General features: G+C 39.2%; 1 protein-coding gene across 4 annotated transcripts in view; it reads right to left on the bottom strand.

Moving 5' to 3' along the window:
• Nucleotides 1-9,718, bottom strand: part of Atp2c1 (ATPase secretory pathway Ca2+ transporting 1) — a 141,592-nt gene extending 131,874 nt beyond the window's left edge. For 3 of the 4 annotated variants that reach the window (XM_087186931.1, XM_013070577.3, XM_087186930.1), the window contains exon 1: nt 9,290-9,684. In XM_087186931.1, coding sequence (XP_087043057.1) covers nt 9,290-9,397 — 108 coding nt within the window. In that variant the 5' untranslated portion in view covers nt 9,398-9,684. Of the gene's footprint in view, nt 1-9,289 lie in introns of all 4 variants that reach the window. The other variant, XR_015441113.1, reaches the window with a different exon arrangement.
• Between the last annotated feature and the right edge of the window lie 9,875 nt (nt 9,719-19,593).

Genomic DNA, 19,593 nt, shown 5'->3' with positions numbered 1-19,593 from the left:
TCAGTATCAATATGTCCCAGATGCCAAGCACCTGAAGAATGTGGGTAGTTAAAGGAGAAACAGTCAGAAGCTAGCGAATGTTGTTTTCTAGATTCTAATAAAAAAATGTGAACTGACTATGTTAGAGGAGTGTTTGTGTTTCTGTTATCTCTTTGGAGAATATTAGCAAATCTTTGTTATCTGAAGAAGTGATTAAAAACTGTAGCCTAAGATGTAGGAACAGCACTTTTAAAGTTTTAAATGCACCAATTAATTGGTAAAAACACTATTATTTTTGAAATTTCATGATGTTTATATTTTTGTCACTCAAATTTGTGACTTGTCGTCATTTCTTATTCCATTCTAAATAAATTGAATCAAATTTCATATTTACAATTTTTTAATGTTTAATTTTATGTGTTTATGAGCCTATGTTTAATTTATGTGTCAATTTTATGTGGTAGGATAGCTGTTAAAACATTATTTCTGGGTTTACTTCTGAGGGCAATTTCAGAAGAGATTAGCGTTTGAATTAGTAGACTGAGTGCCCTCACAAATATGGGTGCTCGTTGTGGAGGACAGAGTAGAACAAAATGGGCAGAAGAAGGGTGAAGATTCTTTCTCTGAGCTGGGACACCCACTCCTGTTTTTGGACATCACTGGATCTCCATCTATATTCCTTCTTCCAAAAAAGATTCAAGGTGTCTTCTCAACACAATATTTATGATAGTCTCATTTTTAATCCCCTTTTCATCAATAATGAAAGAAAATCTAATATCAAGGCAAAAAGAGAGGAAGGAGTGAAGAGAAGGAGAGAAGGGACCCAATCAGTGGGCAGTGTGTCCATTTGAGTGTTTGCCAAACAGACAAACCTGGAAGCAAAATCTTACTGCCATCATTTATGAGCTATGTACCAAGTACTTTCATCTCTTTAAGCCTCAGCTCTCTCACCTATAAAATAAGAATAATACTACCTACTTTCCAGTGTTATTATGAGAGTTAAATGACAACATAGCTAAAGTTCCCTGTCAAGTTCCTTGCATATGTAAAGCATTTAATAAAATATTAAAATTCCTGTACATTCTGGAATGGAAAATCTAGATTTCCTGAAATAACCTTCTAATAAGCTACCTTTAGGATCAACAGGAACAAAATAACTCCTACATTTCCCCAACTCTCTTCACAGCAAATTTTGAGCAGCACAATATATGTAGGAAGTTCATTTCTTTTTCTGTCAAGACATAGAACTGTCTGTACAAAGTGTAAAAGTATGTCATTTCCTGTTCTGAACAAACACTGATGAAGTCTTGTAGACAAACTATAAGGAGTGGAATGGGATAGCAAATGGCTCTACTTTGGATCCTGAATGCCACCCAAAGGCCCATGGGTTGAGGGCTTGGTCTCCAGCGCATTGCACCCTTGAGAACTGGTGGGACCTTTCCGAGATGGGGCCAGGTGGAAGGAAGTTAGATCACTGAAGAAGTGCCTTCAAGGGATATGGGGACCCCAGACCCTCTATTCCTCTTTGCTTCCCAGCACTATGAAATAAGCAGCTTCTTCCACCTCATGCTTCCATCATGATGCACTGCCTCATCACAGATCCAAAAGCATCAGCCAACCAACCATGGACTGAAACCTCCAAAACTGGGTGCCAAATAAACTTTCCTTTTTAAGGTGTTTGTATCAAGTATTTGGTTCCACTAATGCAAAGCTGACTGACACACAAATTTAGGGATCTTCATCACATAAAGCTACACGTGCTTATTTCAAAGACAAAGTTAAGAATCCTAATATTCACTCATTTACCAACTCCTGTGTTTCAAAGCCTTCTGAGAATAGTAGATTAGGAAAATCTAAAAGCAAATGACAAGGTTGGAAATATTTTAGAAGTCAACCAAGGTTCCAGGCATCTCCCAGGAATGTCTAACATGTCACAGCTGTGATGGAATGGACAGTAAAGATGAAAATTTTCAGAAGGTTCTGTTCTAAACAGAAAGTTAATAGTATTAACTGAAGGAAAATATTTGAAAGTACAAGAGTTCTATATTAAGGAAAAATTCACAGTGGTCAAAAAGACAAAATAACCTGAAATTCTTAGTGTCCATATCAGTCAATGATGTAGTTATTTATCCTTACCCTGGAGGGGATTATAAAACCTATAAAGCTATGGATAGGAGTGGTTTAGTGGTCAATTAAGCTCAGAAAAGCTAGTCACCCGTATATAAATTCTTCACGTGACATCTCTGCTGGATATAGCTATATTTCCTTTTATTTCTGGAGGATTACATGCTACCTGAATCTCCAAAGACATATGAGTCTATCTTCTTTGGTCTTAGACTCCAGAGCAATATGCTTATATTGTGGAGGATTTATCACTAATCAAATAAAACAAATGAATTCTAACTGATTCATCTCTACCCTGTTTGTTCTAAAGAAATCTGAAATGTCCATCTCTCTATTGCCTATTTGATTAGAATCCAGGGGCTACAAGGGATTTAATAAGTAATTCACTCTTCTCTTTGATAAGACAGAAAGATGTGTATAACCCTGAACTCTGCAAAGGTAGTTCATTCCTTCACTTCCTAGTTGTAGAAAGTCCATCTTTAGTTTCCTGTCACAACCCCTCCCTGCAGTACTAGTTATTAATCACAATAATTTTCCCTAGAACCTCCCAAAAGCATCCCTACCTTTTCTCCATAAGCTAGCCCTATGATTCTTATGAAATATATATACCATGACACAGACAAAAAACAATTACATCTTAAATCTCTTCCTCACAGAACTTAACATCTAGGATTCTTTCAAGCACTTCTGTCTCAGGACAGAATTTTTTACACCTCTCCTCCCTCCATTCATTCATTCCACAAACCTATATTCTAAGTCTTCCATCTGATAGGTACTTTGTTAATCATTTGGGACCTGTTGGAGATCAAATATCCCCAGAAATGAATGCAGAATTGCTACTAGGGTAAGTTAAACAAAGGAGAATTACAAGGTTCCTTCAAAATACATAATAAGAAATAGAAATGAAGTGTGAAAGTCAGAAAAGGCTGCCCTAAGGGAGGTAATATTTAATTGAGATCTGAAGGGAGAGTAACTATTCACTAGGGGAGGATAATGAGGGAATAAGTGGAAGGAAAGCCCTGACCAAGAAATAGTAAAGAAATGGGGAAGTACAAGAAGGGTATCATAGGAACAAGTGGAAGCAAAGTCAAAATCCAGTGGGAGAGTATTGGAGCCAAACCAAAGTCCTTCATGTTGGAAGTTTCATCTTAACTTTCCTTGTTATCTATATGTAAATTCCCCCACAGGAATGATGTAAAAATCTCTGCCCTCTATCTTAAATTCTATAAGGATAATATTTTACTCCCACTTCTGAAAGATGGAAGCTTTTCCTACCCAAGCACAAGGACATAGGATACTTTAGGTTTCTCTCAGGTGTCATTTCAACAATAACATTGCATATGACTTTTTTTTTCTTGCAGTGTTGGAGTTATAACCCAGGGTTTCATGCATGCTAGGCAAATGTTCTACCACAGACCTACAACCCCCAACCCTCATGACATTTTAAAAATACTTTTTAAAATGGATAATTTTGGTATACTCTGAACCAGCTCACCTGAAGGAGCTAAAATTGTTTAACATTTCTTAGAGCAAACTATTATGAAGTATGTATCATTTTACCTAGAGAGTCAGAGCCTACATCAACAACTCATTCCAAACTTTAACATAGTTTTTTTGGGGGGGGCAGGGAGTTATAGTGTCCTTATGTTTTATAGTGTTATTCAGATAAAAGATAAGAACCAAAATGAATAACTTAGTTTCTAAAGTTTAAATTAACTTCAAATATTTATTTAACATCCTAACTTTGAGGTCAGCATTCTCTAAGAAATAAAATTCCAGTGATCCTATTTGAATTAGAAATATTTTCTCAGCCATTGAAGAAAAACCTTAGAACAGTCTCCAAAATATAATTCTAATCCACAATTAAAATGTAGTTGCAGAGTATGTCTCCTGGTTCCCAAGATCACTCTCCTCATTTTAAGCAGATTCACTGTTAAACAGGCAAGACTTGTTAGGTCAGCTCTTAAATGATATTTTTTATTCAGAACAAAGTCTTGCTATTCAAGAAAGCAAGGCACTATTAGTCCTGATCATCTCAAATTCTGTTAAATTAGCCAACCTGTGTTTTTTAATCCTTCATCTGCTCTCCTCTTGCAAGGATGTAGAAGGAGAGGTGCAGATTGGGGAGGCTGCTGAAGGGCCAAGGGAAAGTACATGTTAAAGGAAAGTCTCTGAAGCAGGGTCCTGTCTGCCTCAGTCCTTCACCAGAGGAACTTATTTGTTGACAAGTTGAGACCTTGGGCATCACCTACCATCTGAACCCCACTTGCAGATCTTTTTCTCTTTCCTTGCTAGTCATGTGGCCCGTTCCTACAGTTCTGCTCAGGGACTCACAAGACATACTGGGAGGAGCGTGGAACTAGAAGTTGAATCCTAATGCCTACACTAATACAAAAGAGCTGTGTGAGATCAGGCACATCTCTTAACCTTTGACCCAGGTTCCACAGCTGTAAATAAATTTCTCTAGATCCCAGCAGCCTCTGCTTATTGAGGATAATAACCCCGTTTAACATCTCTTGCCCTGCATGAGAGCATCTCAGCCTCCTTGAAACCCGCTGACTCCATGGCTTCTCTAATAATTATGAAGTCTCCTTCATTCATTTAGCGAGTCAGCTGTGTGCAAGATTTATGCTTGATACTGGGACTAAAAAAAACAAATGAAAACACTCATGTTGCCTATCCAGTGAACCCTCAAGTTATGCCCAGACTGACATATGAACAACTTGGGTTAATTAGGTTAATGGAAGATTCATCTACCTCTTGTTATCTATAGTGTGTACCCAGGTAAATATCCAAATCTCAGCTGTATTGACCTAAACCAACTTGAGTTATAACCAGCCCTTAGGAACCAATCTAGTTCATAAGTCAAGGGTCCACTGTATTGGTATGAAATATGATTATCATTTACAGAAGAAAATTCTGAATGCTACAAGGATCACGGATTGTAAGGTAACGAGTGAAAGTGGGACAGAAATTGGAAGGCGGCCACTGTAATCCCAGCAAGAGAGGATGGGGTAGCAGGGTTTGTAGGGTGAAGATGAAGAATTCAATAATTATTTTAGAAGTAGAATTGACCAGTATTATTAAAGGATTGGATAGGGGAGGTGAGAGAGGGGGAAGAACCAAGGTCACACTCAAGTTTCTGGCTTGATCTTTCATATTGATTGATAAGAGAAACCTGAGGAGGAGCAAATTTGGAGATGGGGCTTGTAATTTCTCTTTGAGCATCCAGCCTGCAACATATCCAAGACATTCAGATGGAGATGTCAGATAGGCACCTTTGGATATACAAATCTCCAGTATATAAGACGTAAATATCTGAGATTTGTCAACAAGTACATAGTGATTAAAGTCTTGGGAATGGAAGAGCTCACCAAGAGAAACAGAATAGACTGTCCTATGTGACTATTGCAAACTTCTTGAATGGTTTGGTTCTGCCACTCAAAAATAATGTTCACACCAAGAGTGCTAATCCCTCAGAGCAGTACTCCCTGGGGTCTTACAAGGTTTTCATACAGTTCACAGGTTCTCCACAGGCTTCACTAGGCGGAAGCCAGGGCAAGGGCTGGCCAGAAGTGGAGCAAATTCTCCCTTCCCTACACAGTGTTGCATTCGGTTACTTGAACCACAAAGTAGTCCACTGGGTCTCTAGTACTCAGGAAAACATTGCCTGCAAGTCACATTTATTCTCCACAAGCTAGACACCAACCAGCATGTTAGACAGGCTGTGGCTATTGCCCAAAGACCGAAGTAAAATACTGCAAGTGTATACCATTATACATGTGTTGAGCAGGCTCACCCAACTCATCTGAGACCCCATTGAGGCTCAGGCTACACCACCACCATCACTACCTCCACCACTATCACCATCATGCTACTCGAATAATTCTGGCAGAAAATTTTCCCAACCTTTGGCATCATCATCTAATTAATGGGCTTAGTCGTCTACCTTCTTAGTGACTTGGCTTTGTGAAATGCTTGCTCCAAGAAGGTCTAAGAATGCAAAGAATGAAGCACTTGTTCTTAGTTTTATAGATCACCTATAGACCTGTTGATTGTCACATGCCAAAAGGAATACCACCACCAACAAGAGCTGTAAAAGCTAACACACAAACCAAACCTCACGTTAAACCTTCTTGTGTGTACAACACTAAGTGAAAGGGGAAGAGCACTGAGAATCTGCAAGAAAGCATCTGTGGACAAGGTGAGTACTGTATAACCATTAGTATGACTGGACCATGACTTGGGGACATTCCAGGACTAGTCGAGAGATGGGTAAAAGCAAGAAAGATGTGTGCCACGAGCAATCCAGCATATACTCACTGTCTATGCTATGGGTTCCTCTTACATCAGCCTTGCCAGGCTCTAAAATGAGCCTGAGGGAGAAGAGTAAAATACCAGCCAGTCGTGCATCCACAGCTACATGTATGTTGACATGTATGCAAATGATGTACCACATAGACTGGAGTTGGGGCCTTATTCAAAGCAAACAAAATGTCCTAGAAAAGGAAGGGTTGTGCTTCACTACTCCCAGCACAACTAAACACCTCTCTTTTGGCTGTAGTGGGGTCCTGGCATCAACCTTAGGACTTCATGAATGCTAAGCACATACTCTAGGGCGGAGCTATACCCCCAGCCCTGAAAACATCTTTCTTGAAAGCCAATCTTGTTTAAAAGATAATCTTCCTTCTTAACAAATGATTGAGCTTTAGGCTTTAAGTTTAACAGGTAGTAGTATCTAGCTAGAATTTAATATTATTTTGCTTTTATTTATTAATGTCAAGTGACAATTATTTTTCATTTACAGTAGTAATAAATTTTCTGTTCTAAACAGTTTATTAATGAATGATTTAAGATTTAATATAGAATAATATTAAGGTGGCAATCATATAGATGGTAAATTCTTATGGTCAGAATTATGACAATAGCTAGGCATGGTTGCCCACCACTATAAGTTTAGTATTCTGGGAGGCTGAGGCAGGAGGATTGCAATTTTGACCCCAGCCTGGGCAACTTAGCAAGACTCTGTCTCTAAATAAAAAAGAAAGAAAATGGGCTACAGATGTAGCTCAGTGTGAAGGCCCTGAGTTCAATCCCCAATACTCCCTCCCCCCCCACACACACATTCACACACACACACAAGGTCAGCAGTTTGCTGTATTACTAAGGTATCGCTAGATTGTTAGGGATGAAGCATGGTAAATGGATAAAGTTTAAAGCCACAAATAGGAGTGCCTGTCTTCCTTTAGTACTTTTTACCTAGGTAGCTTTTGGCAAGGTGCTTAAGGTCTTTAAGTCTCAATGCCTTCACATTCGTTCATTTATTTATGGTACTGGGATTGAACTCATGGCCTCACTTACTGGGCAAATGCTCCATCACTGGGGTATAGCCCCAGCCCTCTCCTCATCTATGTAATGAGGATGCCATTTACAGGAATGTAAGGACTATTGGGACAAATATGGAGGTCATAAAATTGTAGACATTATTAATCTTCTTTATAACTGTCCAACAAGCTCTTCAAGATTAATCAGGCTGATTCTGACCTGATTTCTCTAATTCTATGAGACATTAGGTCTGCAGAGCTATAATTGGGTTTAGAAAGAAATAAAATATTTTATTTGTCTTTATTTCTTCATTAACTTAAATGGGACCTTAAGGACTCAGCATAATACTTGCCCTCAGCTCTTCCAGAAGAACTTTATGTAACTGTGTGGACCACCTACCTAGTCCAAGTCAAGGATGTCCGCATTCTAATGTTCTTCTGAATGTATTTTGTAACACTTTTTAAAATAAACTTTTAAAAAAAGATATGGAGAATATAGCCACTAAAAACATGTAATGCTGAGAAAAGCAGAGAAAAAAAACCACTTAATCCGCATTCCACATTTTCCACCACCCTTCTTCCCCTCGAAGTAGCCTGAGCACATTGCTAGTGCGGCAAACAAAAACCAAGAGCACTGCCATGGGTTCTTGGCTTTCCACTTCAAACCTAGTATATGCTGAGACTTGGAAACCAACAGATTTTCCTGTAAGTGTGACCCCCCTGACTAAGTAAGAGGTAAACTGGACTAGCATAGTCTCTTAATGAAAAGAGTGTGTTTGATTTTCCAGCTCTTGTAAAATCATTAAAGTGGGGACATAAAAGCAGTTTTCTCTCAAACAGTAGCAATGATTTTCATTTTCCAAATTAGGCATTGACTTTTTGGAAAGCCTGTCATTAAAGGATTTCCTGCCTGCTGTCCTCTGCTTTGATTTCCTGGAAGTGTTTTATTAAGTGGGTCATCTCATATCACAAAGGAGAACAAATACAGGATGGTGGTAATGTTCCCACATAGTTCTGCAGTTCTTATTATAAGCACCATGTGTGAGCAGTTTGTGACTCTTGTCAGTTTTCAGCATGGCGATTCATTTGTCTTTTACATTTGTATCCTTTTGTCACACTTCTTCCTAATGAGCTACCAAATTCAAATGGGTCTGATATTGTTAAAAGTGGCTTTTAGAAATGCCTTTTTTCATAAGTTTTAAAGGATGGAATGATATCATTTCAAGTAGCATAATAATGCATGATTTTTATTAAGAAATTACAGGATGTTTTAAACAGTTTTTAAAAAAATGATTATATACCCACATGCTAATTTCCTATTAGAAATTACAACTTTTGATTAGCATAAAAGACTGAAAACTGTGCTCTGTCCCCTACCCTTCACACCAGTTAAATTTGAATGATTTCTACAGCTCATTAATGATCTGCTTAAGGCTATTAAAATGACTTTGGTTTGCAAATCCTGGTCATATTAACATAACCACAAATATACATAGAAGACAAATGTACTTCTAAGACCTGGTACTTTAACAGCTTCAAAATTTATGCTTGAGGCACTGGAAAATTATCAAGAAATCAAAAATTGAACTCTGACACAGTGGTTTAGATATTCAGAAGAAAGCAAAGCACATGGTTTACAGAATTTGAGCTTAATCTAGGGATCCAAATATTTCAAGTTCAAATAAATCCTCACAAGACTGCCTGCTCTTCTGATTGCCGAGTCTAAACAGCCATTAGGCAGGATCTGACCTGTGCCTACAAAAACATGTAAACCAACAGAAACAAAATCGCAAATCTACATAAAAGCCACACCCAGAAATAAGAACCCCTTAATTTTAAAGTTAATATAAACATAACGATACCTGATCTTCAGCTCTTTGGTTTCTCAGCGTTGATAAATATTTCCTAATTGCATGAAGAGGATATTTTTTGAAATAAGAGAATCTAGATGGAGGCAACAGATTATCCATCCTGAGAAAAGCAAGAGGGTCCTGATCTGCCCCGCCCTGTCAGCAACCATATGAAATTTAGAAAGTTTGCAGTTCCTCAGATTCCGAAAGGTTTGTCTGTAACTTGACCACTTCCCTGCAAACAAAGCAGATGTTTTTCTCCTTGTGTCTTACTCTTCTGGATAAAATTCCTGGAAAAACAGCTGGATAGGAACAATGCCTAGAAGTGTCCAGAAATGCAATGCTCAAGAGCAGTAGGGGCCAAGAGGAATTTAGGGGCTGGCCCAGAGAATGCAAATCGCCTGGTGGTAGTGATGTGTCTGTCCTATTTCTAGCAACAGTGTTCTGTTGCAAGCTATGATAATATTAGCTACCTTGTGACTTTCCATACCCATGGACTCTCATGAGGTTTTATTGCAATTCTGACAGTTTTTCTAGTTTTTCAAGGAGGGCATGGCATGTGGTTTCTCCTGTTTCCTTCTAGATTTCTTATCATTGTGTGTACACACTGACAATGCTCAGCTGCATCTCAGCTCTAAAGTGTTGATTCATTCAGCCTTGAGAAACATTGTTTTCAGGGACTTCTAAAACAAAATAGCAAATTGGCTCACCCTTCATGGTTATCAAGGGGTTCAGCAGCAGCACTGAAAACCTTGGGTTTGCAGTGTGATACAACATGCCCAGGAACCAGACACTTTACATTAATTGAACAATAGCTGCAAACAGATTCTGTTCTGAGTTAAAAGGCTTCTCTCCTTGAATCCTTACCACAAATCCACAGGCAGAATTCAGAAACATTAAATTTCCTCAGGCTTTATTCAAAATATAAGGGAGAAAAAGGTCATACATTTACTTTCTAACAATTCTAAAAGGATTCGTGCTTTTAAAAGAAAGAGCATGACAAGTCTGTGGTCTTAAGGGACATGAAACCATACTTCTGAAAGTTTTTTAGTATTCTATAGAGGCCACAAGTCTTCTAAACTAAGTTCTCAGCTCAATTAGACTTCATTCTCTTATTATCCTTTCAAATTTTATAGTAGCTGGTTTATTTGATGGAAAACATTTGGCTACTTCTATGAGGGCCTGTCCTTTACAGACTAGGCTGGACATCAACACAAAGCATGCGTTTCACAGATTTGCTCTAGGGTGCAAAGAGAGCTGCTCTTTCCTCCTTCAGAGACAGCAGTGGTTCAGAGAGGGGCAGGGAGAGCTGGGGAAACTGTGCTGCAGTCCCCCAAGACAGCCTGGCCAGCACTCCTGGACGCCCCCTACCTGCAGGGAGCACACCTGATAGCCTGATGTGGGCTCTGCAGCAAGCAGTTCAGCCATCTGTCAGGCTGACACAGGACCCACTGGGAAGGTGATCTTTCAGACTCACCAGGGCCAGCCTGGCAATTCCAAGAATCATTTATACACTGCTGCTGGGGCTGGCTCCTAGGAGGAGGCTCAGCCAGGTTCACTGCTACCTGCTTACAGAGGCTCTGCATGTTCTCCTCTATGTGTAGGAGACCTCTGACTCTAACGAGGACAACAGAGAAGCAGTGTGTTTGTGAACCCCTGAATTCTGGAGGCACCCTCGCTGCCCTCACAGTTCATGGCCCAGAAAAACAAGCAGCTTGGGAGCCCGGACATCCTGGGCCAAGGGAAGGCCCTGGAAAGAAGGGTGCTCCCGGGGATGGTGGAGGCAAGCAAAGGTGTCATTGATGTTCCCTTAAGAAACATAACTGTCCTTTGCTTCTCTTTTCAGAACATCTAAACCTCCAGGGATGCCTCTTTATTGTGGGCAGAAACCAGCAGTCTGCCAAACACCCACAGCATGGCTGCTGATCAAAGCCTTTTCCCAACCAAAGCACAAAGCAGACTTCATTTGGGATAGTTGTTTCATGATCACTTTTTCCTGGGCTGAGGAGAGTGATGAAAAGAGATGAAGAGGGACAATAAAAGAAAAAATCAAAAATTCTGTTCTAGTAATTGAGCATAATAGAGAAACGGGTGAAACAAATGTAACTAAAATTTCCTTGAGTATTCAATTGATAAGAAATATAAATCATATCTAATATTTATTTGGCCCTTTGGCCAGGGCCATTGTGTTACATTTTTTCTACTGTCTCAGGTAACCCTACAGCACCCCATGGGGAAACTAAGGTTCAGAGAAGATAAACAACTTCACTAAGATCACAGTTACGAAAGCACAGGAGAAGATCTGATATTCTGTGTTCCCCAACTACTGTATGAGTTGAAATCGGGAAATAGGACTAAAATCGTGTCTTCATTGCAGGCAGTTGGCTGGATGTTCATTGAAGAGAAGAATAAACATGTCAATTTTAATAAATTTGTGGAAACTATAAAAAAAAAGCAGAGGAGAAGAATTTCTGACCAGACAGGCCTGACTCCAGAGTCTCTGTTGCCAGTCAGTGCACAGCTTCTTCCGCACACCCAGAAATAAATTTCTTTTTTAACATTTTTTATTTATTTTTTTATACTGGGGATCGAACTCAGGACCTTTCACTTGCCAGGCAGGTGCAGCATCACTGAGCTACATCCCCAGTCCTAGAAATAAGTTTCTGAGGCCCCCTGTACTTGTTAACTTGAAGAAGGAAACATATGGAGTTGCCTTATTAAAGAGAAATACAAATTTAGACTGCTAGGAATGTATGGACTAAGATTACTAGATTAGAGATCAAGTGAGTCTTCATGGAAAAAAATCGTACAACTTCCATTTCCTATGTAGTCAACATTCATTACCCAACTATTTTTGCATAAAGATTCCTTTATGCAATGGTTTTATTGATGTTAAAGAGATTGTATTTATAGATAGAAATATTCTGCTTCTCAGAATTTGTAAACTATCGCAAGCAGCAATTTCTGTTACACATAGGTTGCAATGGTCCATTTTTACCCTATATTTATATAATACAAATATAAAGGAGGCTTTTCAGATGTCTTATTTCTTAGAATTCTAGTCTGCTTGTGTTTACAGGGTGGACATGTTTGCCATCATGACCTGGCTGAGTGCCTGTTTAATTGCTACTGTGACTCAGTTGCCTTGTGAAAGGCAGCTGACCAGAGTCCTTGTGACTACATTGCACATCTGCAAAGACCTAAATGGCTCAGTGTAACTGCTCCAGATAATAAGAGCTATACTCTGCCTCCTGTAAAGTAGAACAACAGAGTAGAAACAATTACCTAGTATTTTGGGGGGGGGGGTACCGGGGATCAAATTTGGGTCCTTGTGCTTGCAAGGCAGGCAGCGAAACCACTGAGCTAAATCCCTGGCCCAATTACCTAGTATCTTTTACAACTCATCCCCACCCTGACTTCTATAGAAAAATAACCAACAGAAATTATGAACCTAGGAAAGTCATGGATCAAGGCTGCAATCCCACTGTGAAGGGACAATCATGAGTTGTCTTTAATTTCTAAGAATTAATCTGCTTTTTTACAAATGGCTTAAAATGTGGGGAATCCCAGTTCCTTCACTTGAAAAGCATCATAAAGAGACAAAACCAGAGCCAGGAAAAACAGTGGCAAGGGAATGAGGATCAAGATTCTCCTTTTCAAATGTTGGAGATGAAAATACATGTTTGTGACACTATCTAGCACTGAGTACTGCACACAGTAGGTGCTACATTAATGCATACCAATATATATCTCTTAAAGAAAAAAGGCAAAGAGAAAAGAATGGGACCCAAGTGTTAAATTTGGGTTGAGAAACAGGACAGAAAAGAGAAAATGCATCTCTAGGATAGCTTTGAATTCCCAAAGTACATCAGAACAAAAACTAAAACCCCACTAATCTATTTCCAATCAATTCTTAGAGTTTCCATCAGGACAATGACTCTATTCTCTGGGAATTAATTCACCCCAGATACAGAATGAAGGGCAGGCAGGCAGGCAGACAGAATGATGGAGAAGCTGCTGACCTGGGAAAGAACCCATTTTTTAAATTATAAATTCCACTGAGAACTCTATCTCATCCACAAGATCTGCAGATATTGGCCTTGCTCTTGCTCTCCTAAGTGCAGTGTTAGATGAAATCAGAAGCGAAAGGAATGGGAGGCATTTGACATTGCTCATCAGGACAAGTTTATGCACCACCACATTCCACCTTATTACATGATTAAAGCTCTTCTGCTACTTCACAGGACAACATTTTCTTGGGGCCCCTACAACTTAAAAAATAATTATCCTACATCTGCATATGGTATATTTTTACTTCCCCAAGATACGTATTAAAAATCCTCGTATGTTCCCATTTCAATCACAACTCAGCAACTCTGATGTTCCTAATTGTTCTCTAAGCTGTATAACTTTTTATTCCTTTTGCTTCCCAGTTTCAAGTGCTAATTTCCCAGATTTAATAATAACTCTGTACCCACAAGACACATGTCTTCCACTTAAGTAAAAAGTCATTTTTCTACATAGCTTTAGGCCAAACACGACCATGTATCAGAATTGCCTGATAGCTTGTTAAATCACAGATTGCTGGGCCCCATCTTCAGGGTTTCTAATTCAGTAGTCTAAGTAGAGGGGTGAGATTTCACTTTTGCAGCTACTTCTTTTGGTGGTGCTGATGCTGTGGTCTGGAAATTCTACTTTGAGAACCACTGGCTTGGGAGCTGTCAGGTAGGGACATGGCTGTAACAGGAATTCTCAGGTAGAGATTGAAGGATAGATGCCCTATTTGCTGGAACACTTTGAGAGTTCCCCTTAGATGCGTATTTTAAAATCCATTTTCCCCGGTGAAGGTGGTTTTCCCCAAACCAAAGCTCATGTTTTGGTTTTTTCTTGCAGTCACTATTCTAAGAGGCAGGCTCCTGCAGTTATCAAGGTCCATCTGGGCCTCCCACCAAGTTCTGTCTTCTCAGATATCTTCACTTGCTATCACATTGCTCTCTTGCTCAGTTCTTCTTATCAAGTTGCAGTGACACTATCAGTTCAGACACTCTTAGCTCAGTGAGATTAACCCTTTCTCTAAGCTCAGGGCCAGAAACCACAGCTGTTCTCCACACCTTCCCTCTCCCTCTTCTACCACAGCCAGCTTGTCCCTTTCAATTTGGAAAATGAAGACTCCCAAACTTCCAACAGCAGACTTCCTTAATACCAAGAATCCTCAGAATCACAGCCCTTTACAAACTCAGCCCCAAGCATAACTTGTCTGTTCATCTCTGCCTTCAGGGTGCCTAGTTTTGGATAATAATCTAAATTCATGATTTGACTGCAAAGTATTCCTTAGTAGGACAATTAAAAGTCCCCAGCAAGCTTACTGTTTCTGATAGATTTGTATGTGGGCCTTTGGAGCTGCACTGCCTTCTTCTCAGAAACTTCTCCTCTGAAGTCATGCTTTGCTCTTTCTGAGAAGCCTAGAGCCAACCTGGAACAAGAGGAAGAGAACTTTCCTTTTAAGGAAAATGGCTGTACCCCAGGACAATTTTCAAACTGGTGAACATGCCAACCAATGAAGACTGTATAACTGTATTAAAATGAAAAACATGCTTTTAGAAGTAAGAAAAGTACATTTTTCCTTAAGCAGAATAGCTTTGCTATCTAGGATAGAGTGAGGGGGTGGGTGGGGCAAGTGGTGTTTTCCTGTTTATTGCCAGGTGGTTTGAAAATAAGGATATAACTAAAAGCAGATGTGTGATTGGGCTAGGTCTATCTCAGTAGATGAGGATCCTTGAGATTTGAGAAATCCCAGTACTCCTTCCCCATTTCTCAGGCTTCATTGTTTGGGGGAGACTAAATGGCTAGAGAGCATGGTGCCTCAAATGATCCTCAGTTACTTGCCCTGGGTTCTGGTGGAAAGGCCAAGGCCTAATGTGTTCATCTGGTAACTCACCCCATTCTCATTCCTACCTCCTATAAAACCCACAGGTGGGGGTGGGCAAGTCTAAAACAGGTGGCTAAAAAAAAAGAAACTGTGCATGAAATTTGGGGTAAATTGCCTCTTTTAGAAGTTTATAAAGTCATATTCCTTACCAAAGGAAGAAAGAAAGAAAAACAAAAAAATAAAGAAGTAAAAAAAAATACAAAAAAATCAAAAACAAAAGTCATATTCCTCCACACTATTATCTATGATTACTTAAATACAAAAGCCAGTTGCTCTATACTTGTGATATCTGTCTTTCCTCAGCTGGATCACCAAAGAGCATAATTACTACTGCATCCCAGACTGCACATAGGTACAATTGCCAGAATGTAAATTATTTTTATTGCTAACATCTTGACTATCAAAATTAGAACTACATGGTGTTATTCATTTATTTTTGCCTATAAGGGGAGAACTAACTCCTCCAAAATACTCATGTTTAAGGCATTCCCTGAAACCATTCTACTCCTGTGGTCCATAGGCCAGGAACATCATTATCCGCTGGTCCCGGGAGCTTGTTAGAAATGCAGGATCTCAGGCCTCATCCAGGATCTATTGAATCAGAATCTGCATTTCAATGAGACTCTCAGATGATTCATAATAGATACAGGAGAATTTGAGAACCACTCCCTGGGAATGAATTCAGGACTCCTATTGCCCCTACCACATAACTTTACCCTACCACTTATCAGCCCCACAAGAGGGCCTGTTTTACTTGTCTACAACCCCTTGGCTGAGACTTCTCCACTCACCTGCCTTTCAAAAGCGGTGTCTGTGTTTTGCCTGTTACATCAGTGCCCCCCACATGCTCAAGAGACTTTTTAAATGAACAAACAACTAATTATATATGTTGTGTAGAATTAGGTATGAGCTGCCTTGAGTTTCCCAAGGTCTTGTTAGTCTCTGAATCCAGACTAGTTATATTAGGCCAAATTTTGCTGGCTTTTGTCTTCATTTGTCCATGTAGTAACTCCTGCTGTAGCAAACTGCCACCCAGTGTTTTTGGGAGTTAGCGATGTGTCTTTTAAATAGTTGCTATCAAATGCTAGACAGCTACCAGTTAGTGTCCACTACTCCTTTCCCTATTCCTTCTCTGGTGCCCAAACCTGTTCACCTGTTTCTGTTGTTGACCTCAGGTATGGCTCTCTTTCCTATAGTGAGGCCTTGAGATTCTTGAAGTCCAAAGCATCTTCCAGGCTCATGCCTGGTATGAGTCATATCCATAATTTTCCAAGTGGTTCCTTAGAAGTTGAAGTAGAAATATGTATCCTGCCACATTCCCTCTCAGGGGGTGGTTTTGTTTTGTTTGGGTTTGCCTCCACTGGAAGATAGACTCTACCTTCAACATATGAATCTGGTGAGAACACAATTCAGCCTATAACAACTTGGATCTGTTTGCAGATGCTCTGTGTTATGTTTTGTGTTTAGATGTCTTGCTAAAGCCTCATGCAGTCATAGGTGAGGATTTTTCAGAGGTAGCTAAATCTAGAGCAGGTGATTGATTCATAGTACAATGCTAGGATTAAGGGTGGGTGATTACTAAACCAGTACACTGGTTTGGTTCGGCACTGCTAATCCCAGTAGCCTGGACACAATATAAGGGGCAGAAAGAGGCTTGTCTTGCCCCTTGCTTTGCTACCTTCTGCCCACCATGAACAGTTTCTCCTCTAAAATGCTTGTCTGCCATGCCACTCTGCCTTTGAGCCAGCTGACTATGGACTGAAACCTCTACAAACTGTGAGCCAAATAAACATTTCCTCCCTTAACTTTGGGCACCGGGTATTTTGTCTCAGCAATGGGACAAGTAACTAAGACACACTGTTAATCCACTCCTGTGTTATCACCACAGGTAAAAACCTGTTCAATACTTAGAAGACAATCTATTATTTAACTGCTCTTAATATCTTAGGTGCTATATCCTATGTTAGCCAGCTTCTGTTCCTGTGACAAAAACACTTGAGAATAACAACTTAAAGAGGAAAGGTTTATTTTGACTCACAGTTTCAGAGGTTTCAGTCCATGGTTAGCTGGATTTATCGGGTTTAGACCTGTGGTGAGACAGAACCATCATGGCAGAAAGGTGTGGGGAAGGAAAGCTGCTCAGCTCATGGCTGCTGAGAAGCAGAGAGAATGAGAGTTAAGCATTGCTGATGGGCTTCCTACTTCCTCCACTCTTGTTCCGTCTAGAACCCTGTCTGTTGGATGGTGCCCCTCACATTCAGGGTTAGTCTCCCCTTTTGATTTACTGTATCACATGTCTGTTGTCTCTAGAAACTCTACCAAGTAAATGCTTTATTAATTTCCTAGGCATTTCTTAATCCAATCAAGTTTACAATCAAAATTAACCATCACACATCCTTTGTAAAATTTTTTCCAATTTCTTCTCTCACCTATTAGAAACAAATAGCTCCCAATGTATTTTATTTGAAACTCTATTATAACATTGTTCATTTTATGAAGGGATGTGTCAATTTTAACTTTAAACTGGATTATAAGCTCCTAGGGCTCAAATAATTGTGATTTAGCTTGCATCATCTCACAACTATCCTGTAAAGTAGGAATAAAGCTCAGAGAAGTCAAGTTATTTGCCTGAGAGCATGTAGCTAGTGAGTGATTCACTTTAGACTCCAACTTAGTCCTTCTAACTCCAGATCCCAAATTGTTAACCATTACACAGCACTGACTCCTTAGCCATATTGTATTGTCTTTTATCTCCAAGCTGTGTGCCTGGTATGCAGTAGGTACCAAACATATGTGCTAGGCTAAAAAGCACACTAGCCAATTTTTATGATATCATCCTTTCTATTTTAAAGTCCTTGTCACTAGTGCACTAATTTAGATCTGGACTACTGTGGCTGGAGTAACAGATGTATGATCAAAGTCTTCCTCATCCCCATGACACATAGAGTCTGTGCTGCTGAATAAGGATAGTCACTTTTTCCTTCCTGTGAAATCCTGATACTGTAACACAGTCTCAAGCCAAGCTCCATCAGTTCCTTTTACTTAATGCTACTATTTCTCAGCATGTCAAGTCAATACCACAAAAAGTTTTTATTTACAGAAAGAATGGCTATTATCAATAAATTGATCAATAACACATGCTGGAGGGACTGTGGGGAAAAAGGAACCCTTCTCCACTGTTGGTGGGAGTGTAGACTGGTGCAGCCACTGTGGAAATCAGTGTGGAGATTCCTCAAAGAACTAAAACTAGAGGTTCCATTTGACCCAACTATTCTCCTTCTTATCTTCCTGAAAGAATTAAAAAACATCATACCACAGTGATATATGGACACCCATGTTATAGCGGCACAGTTTCTAATAGCTAAATCTTGGAAACAGCCCAAATGCCCATCAACCAATGAATGGGTAAAGATGTGGCTTTTTCATACAATGCCATAAAGAAGGATAATTTTGAGACATTTCTAGCTAAATGGATGCACCTTGAGATAATACTCTTAAGTGAGATAAATCGGACACACATGTTTAACTACCACATTGTTTCTCTGGTGTGAGAAACCAAAATTATAAATAAGGACCAAAGTATATAATAGATATTGGGAAATGGGAAGAAAATGTTCAAATGGGGAGGAAAACAGGGGGGGTAGGAGCAAAGGAAAGAAGGGACAAGAAAAAAAAGAGACTAGAAGGAAAAAATGGAAATGGCTTTTGTAAATAAAGAGGGAAGAGAGTTTGAAGGGAGGGGAGGGGAATGGGAAAAAAGGAAGCAAGATATGTCATGTACACATACTAATTCTCTATGAAGAATGTTATCATTATGTATATCTAAAATGTACCAATAAAATAGAAAAAAGTTTTTATTTAAAGATGAAAATAAAAACTTGTGAAAGATTAATTAGCATATAGAGAGTCAATAAATGCTAATTTTCCATGATCACTAATGAATAAATTTATGGGCTGGTGTTCCTATGAAAACTATACTGTATACAATGAATGTGATTTGGTGGGTCAAGCTGATTTAGGGTGAAAACATAGGAAATAATTAGGCTGTTTTGCTGGTGGTGGTAGCCTATTGTTGGGCTCAGGTTAGTATGACTAGAATAACACCTATCTATACCTAAATTGTTCTGTTTTTTCTATATATGAAGAATCCACATATTTATAAAATCTTGAATAATAATATTATCTGGTCAGGATTTATGATATACTTAAATTTCCTAGATGAAAGATCCCTTTATTAATTAATGGTATAATATATTTCATGAAAATGAATAAAATCTTCATTATTTTCTATCTTCAGCATTAAAATATAAGCTTCATTCTAATTTTGTCTGTTTAAAAACTTTTTGAGTTATTTCCTTGTGAGATTTCAAATAATATCTTTCTTCCT

This window comes from Heterocephalus glaber, unplaced genomic scaffold (genome assembly GCF_053883595.1).
Source record: "Heterocephalus glaber isolate CG9 unplaced genomic scaffold, H.glaber_assembly_v1.0 deba00001504, whole genome shotgun sequence".
In the NCBI taxonomy this organism is placed as follows: domain Eukaryota; kingdom Metazoa; phylum Chordata; class Mammalia; order Rodentia; family Bathyergidae; genus Heterocephalus; species Heterocephalus glaber.
Note: the sequence above shows the minus strand (reverse complement) of the source record. Positions and strands in the feature narration are given on the sequence as shown.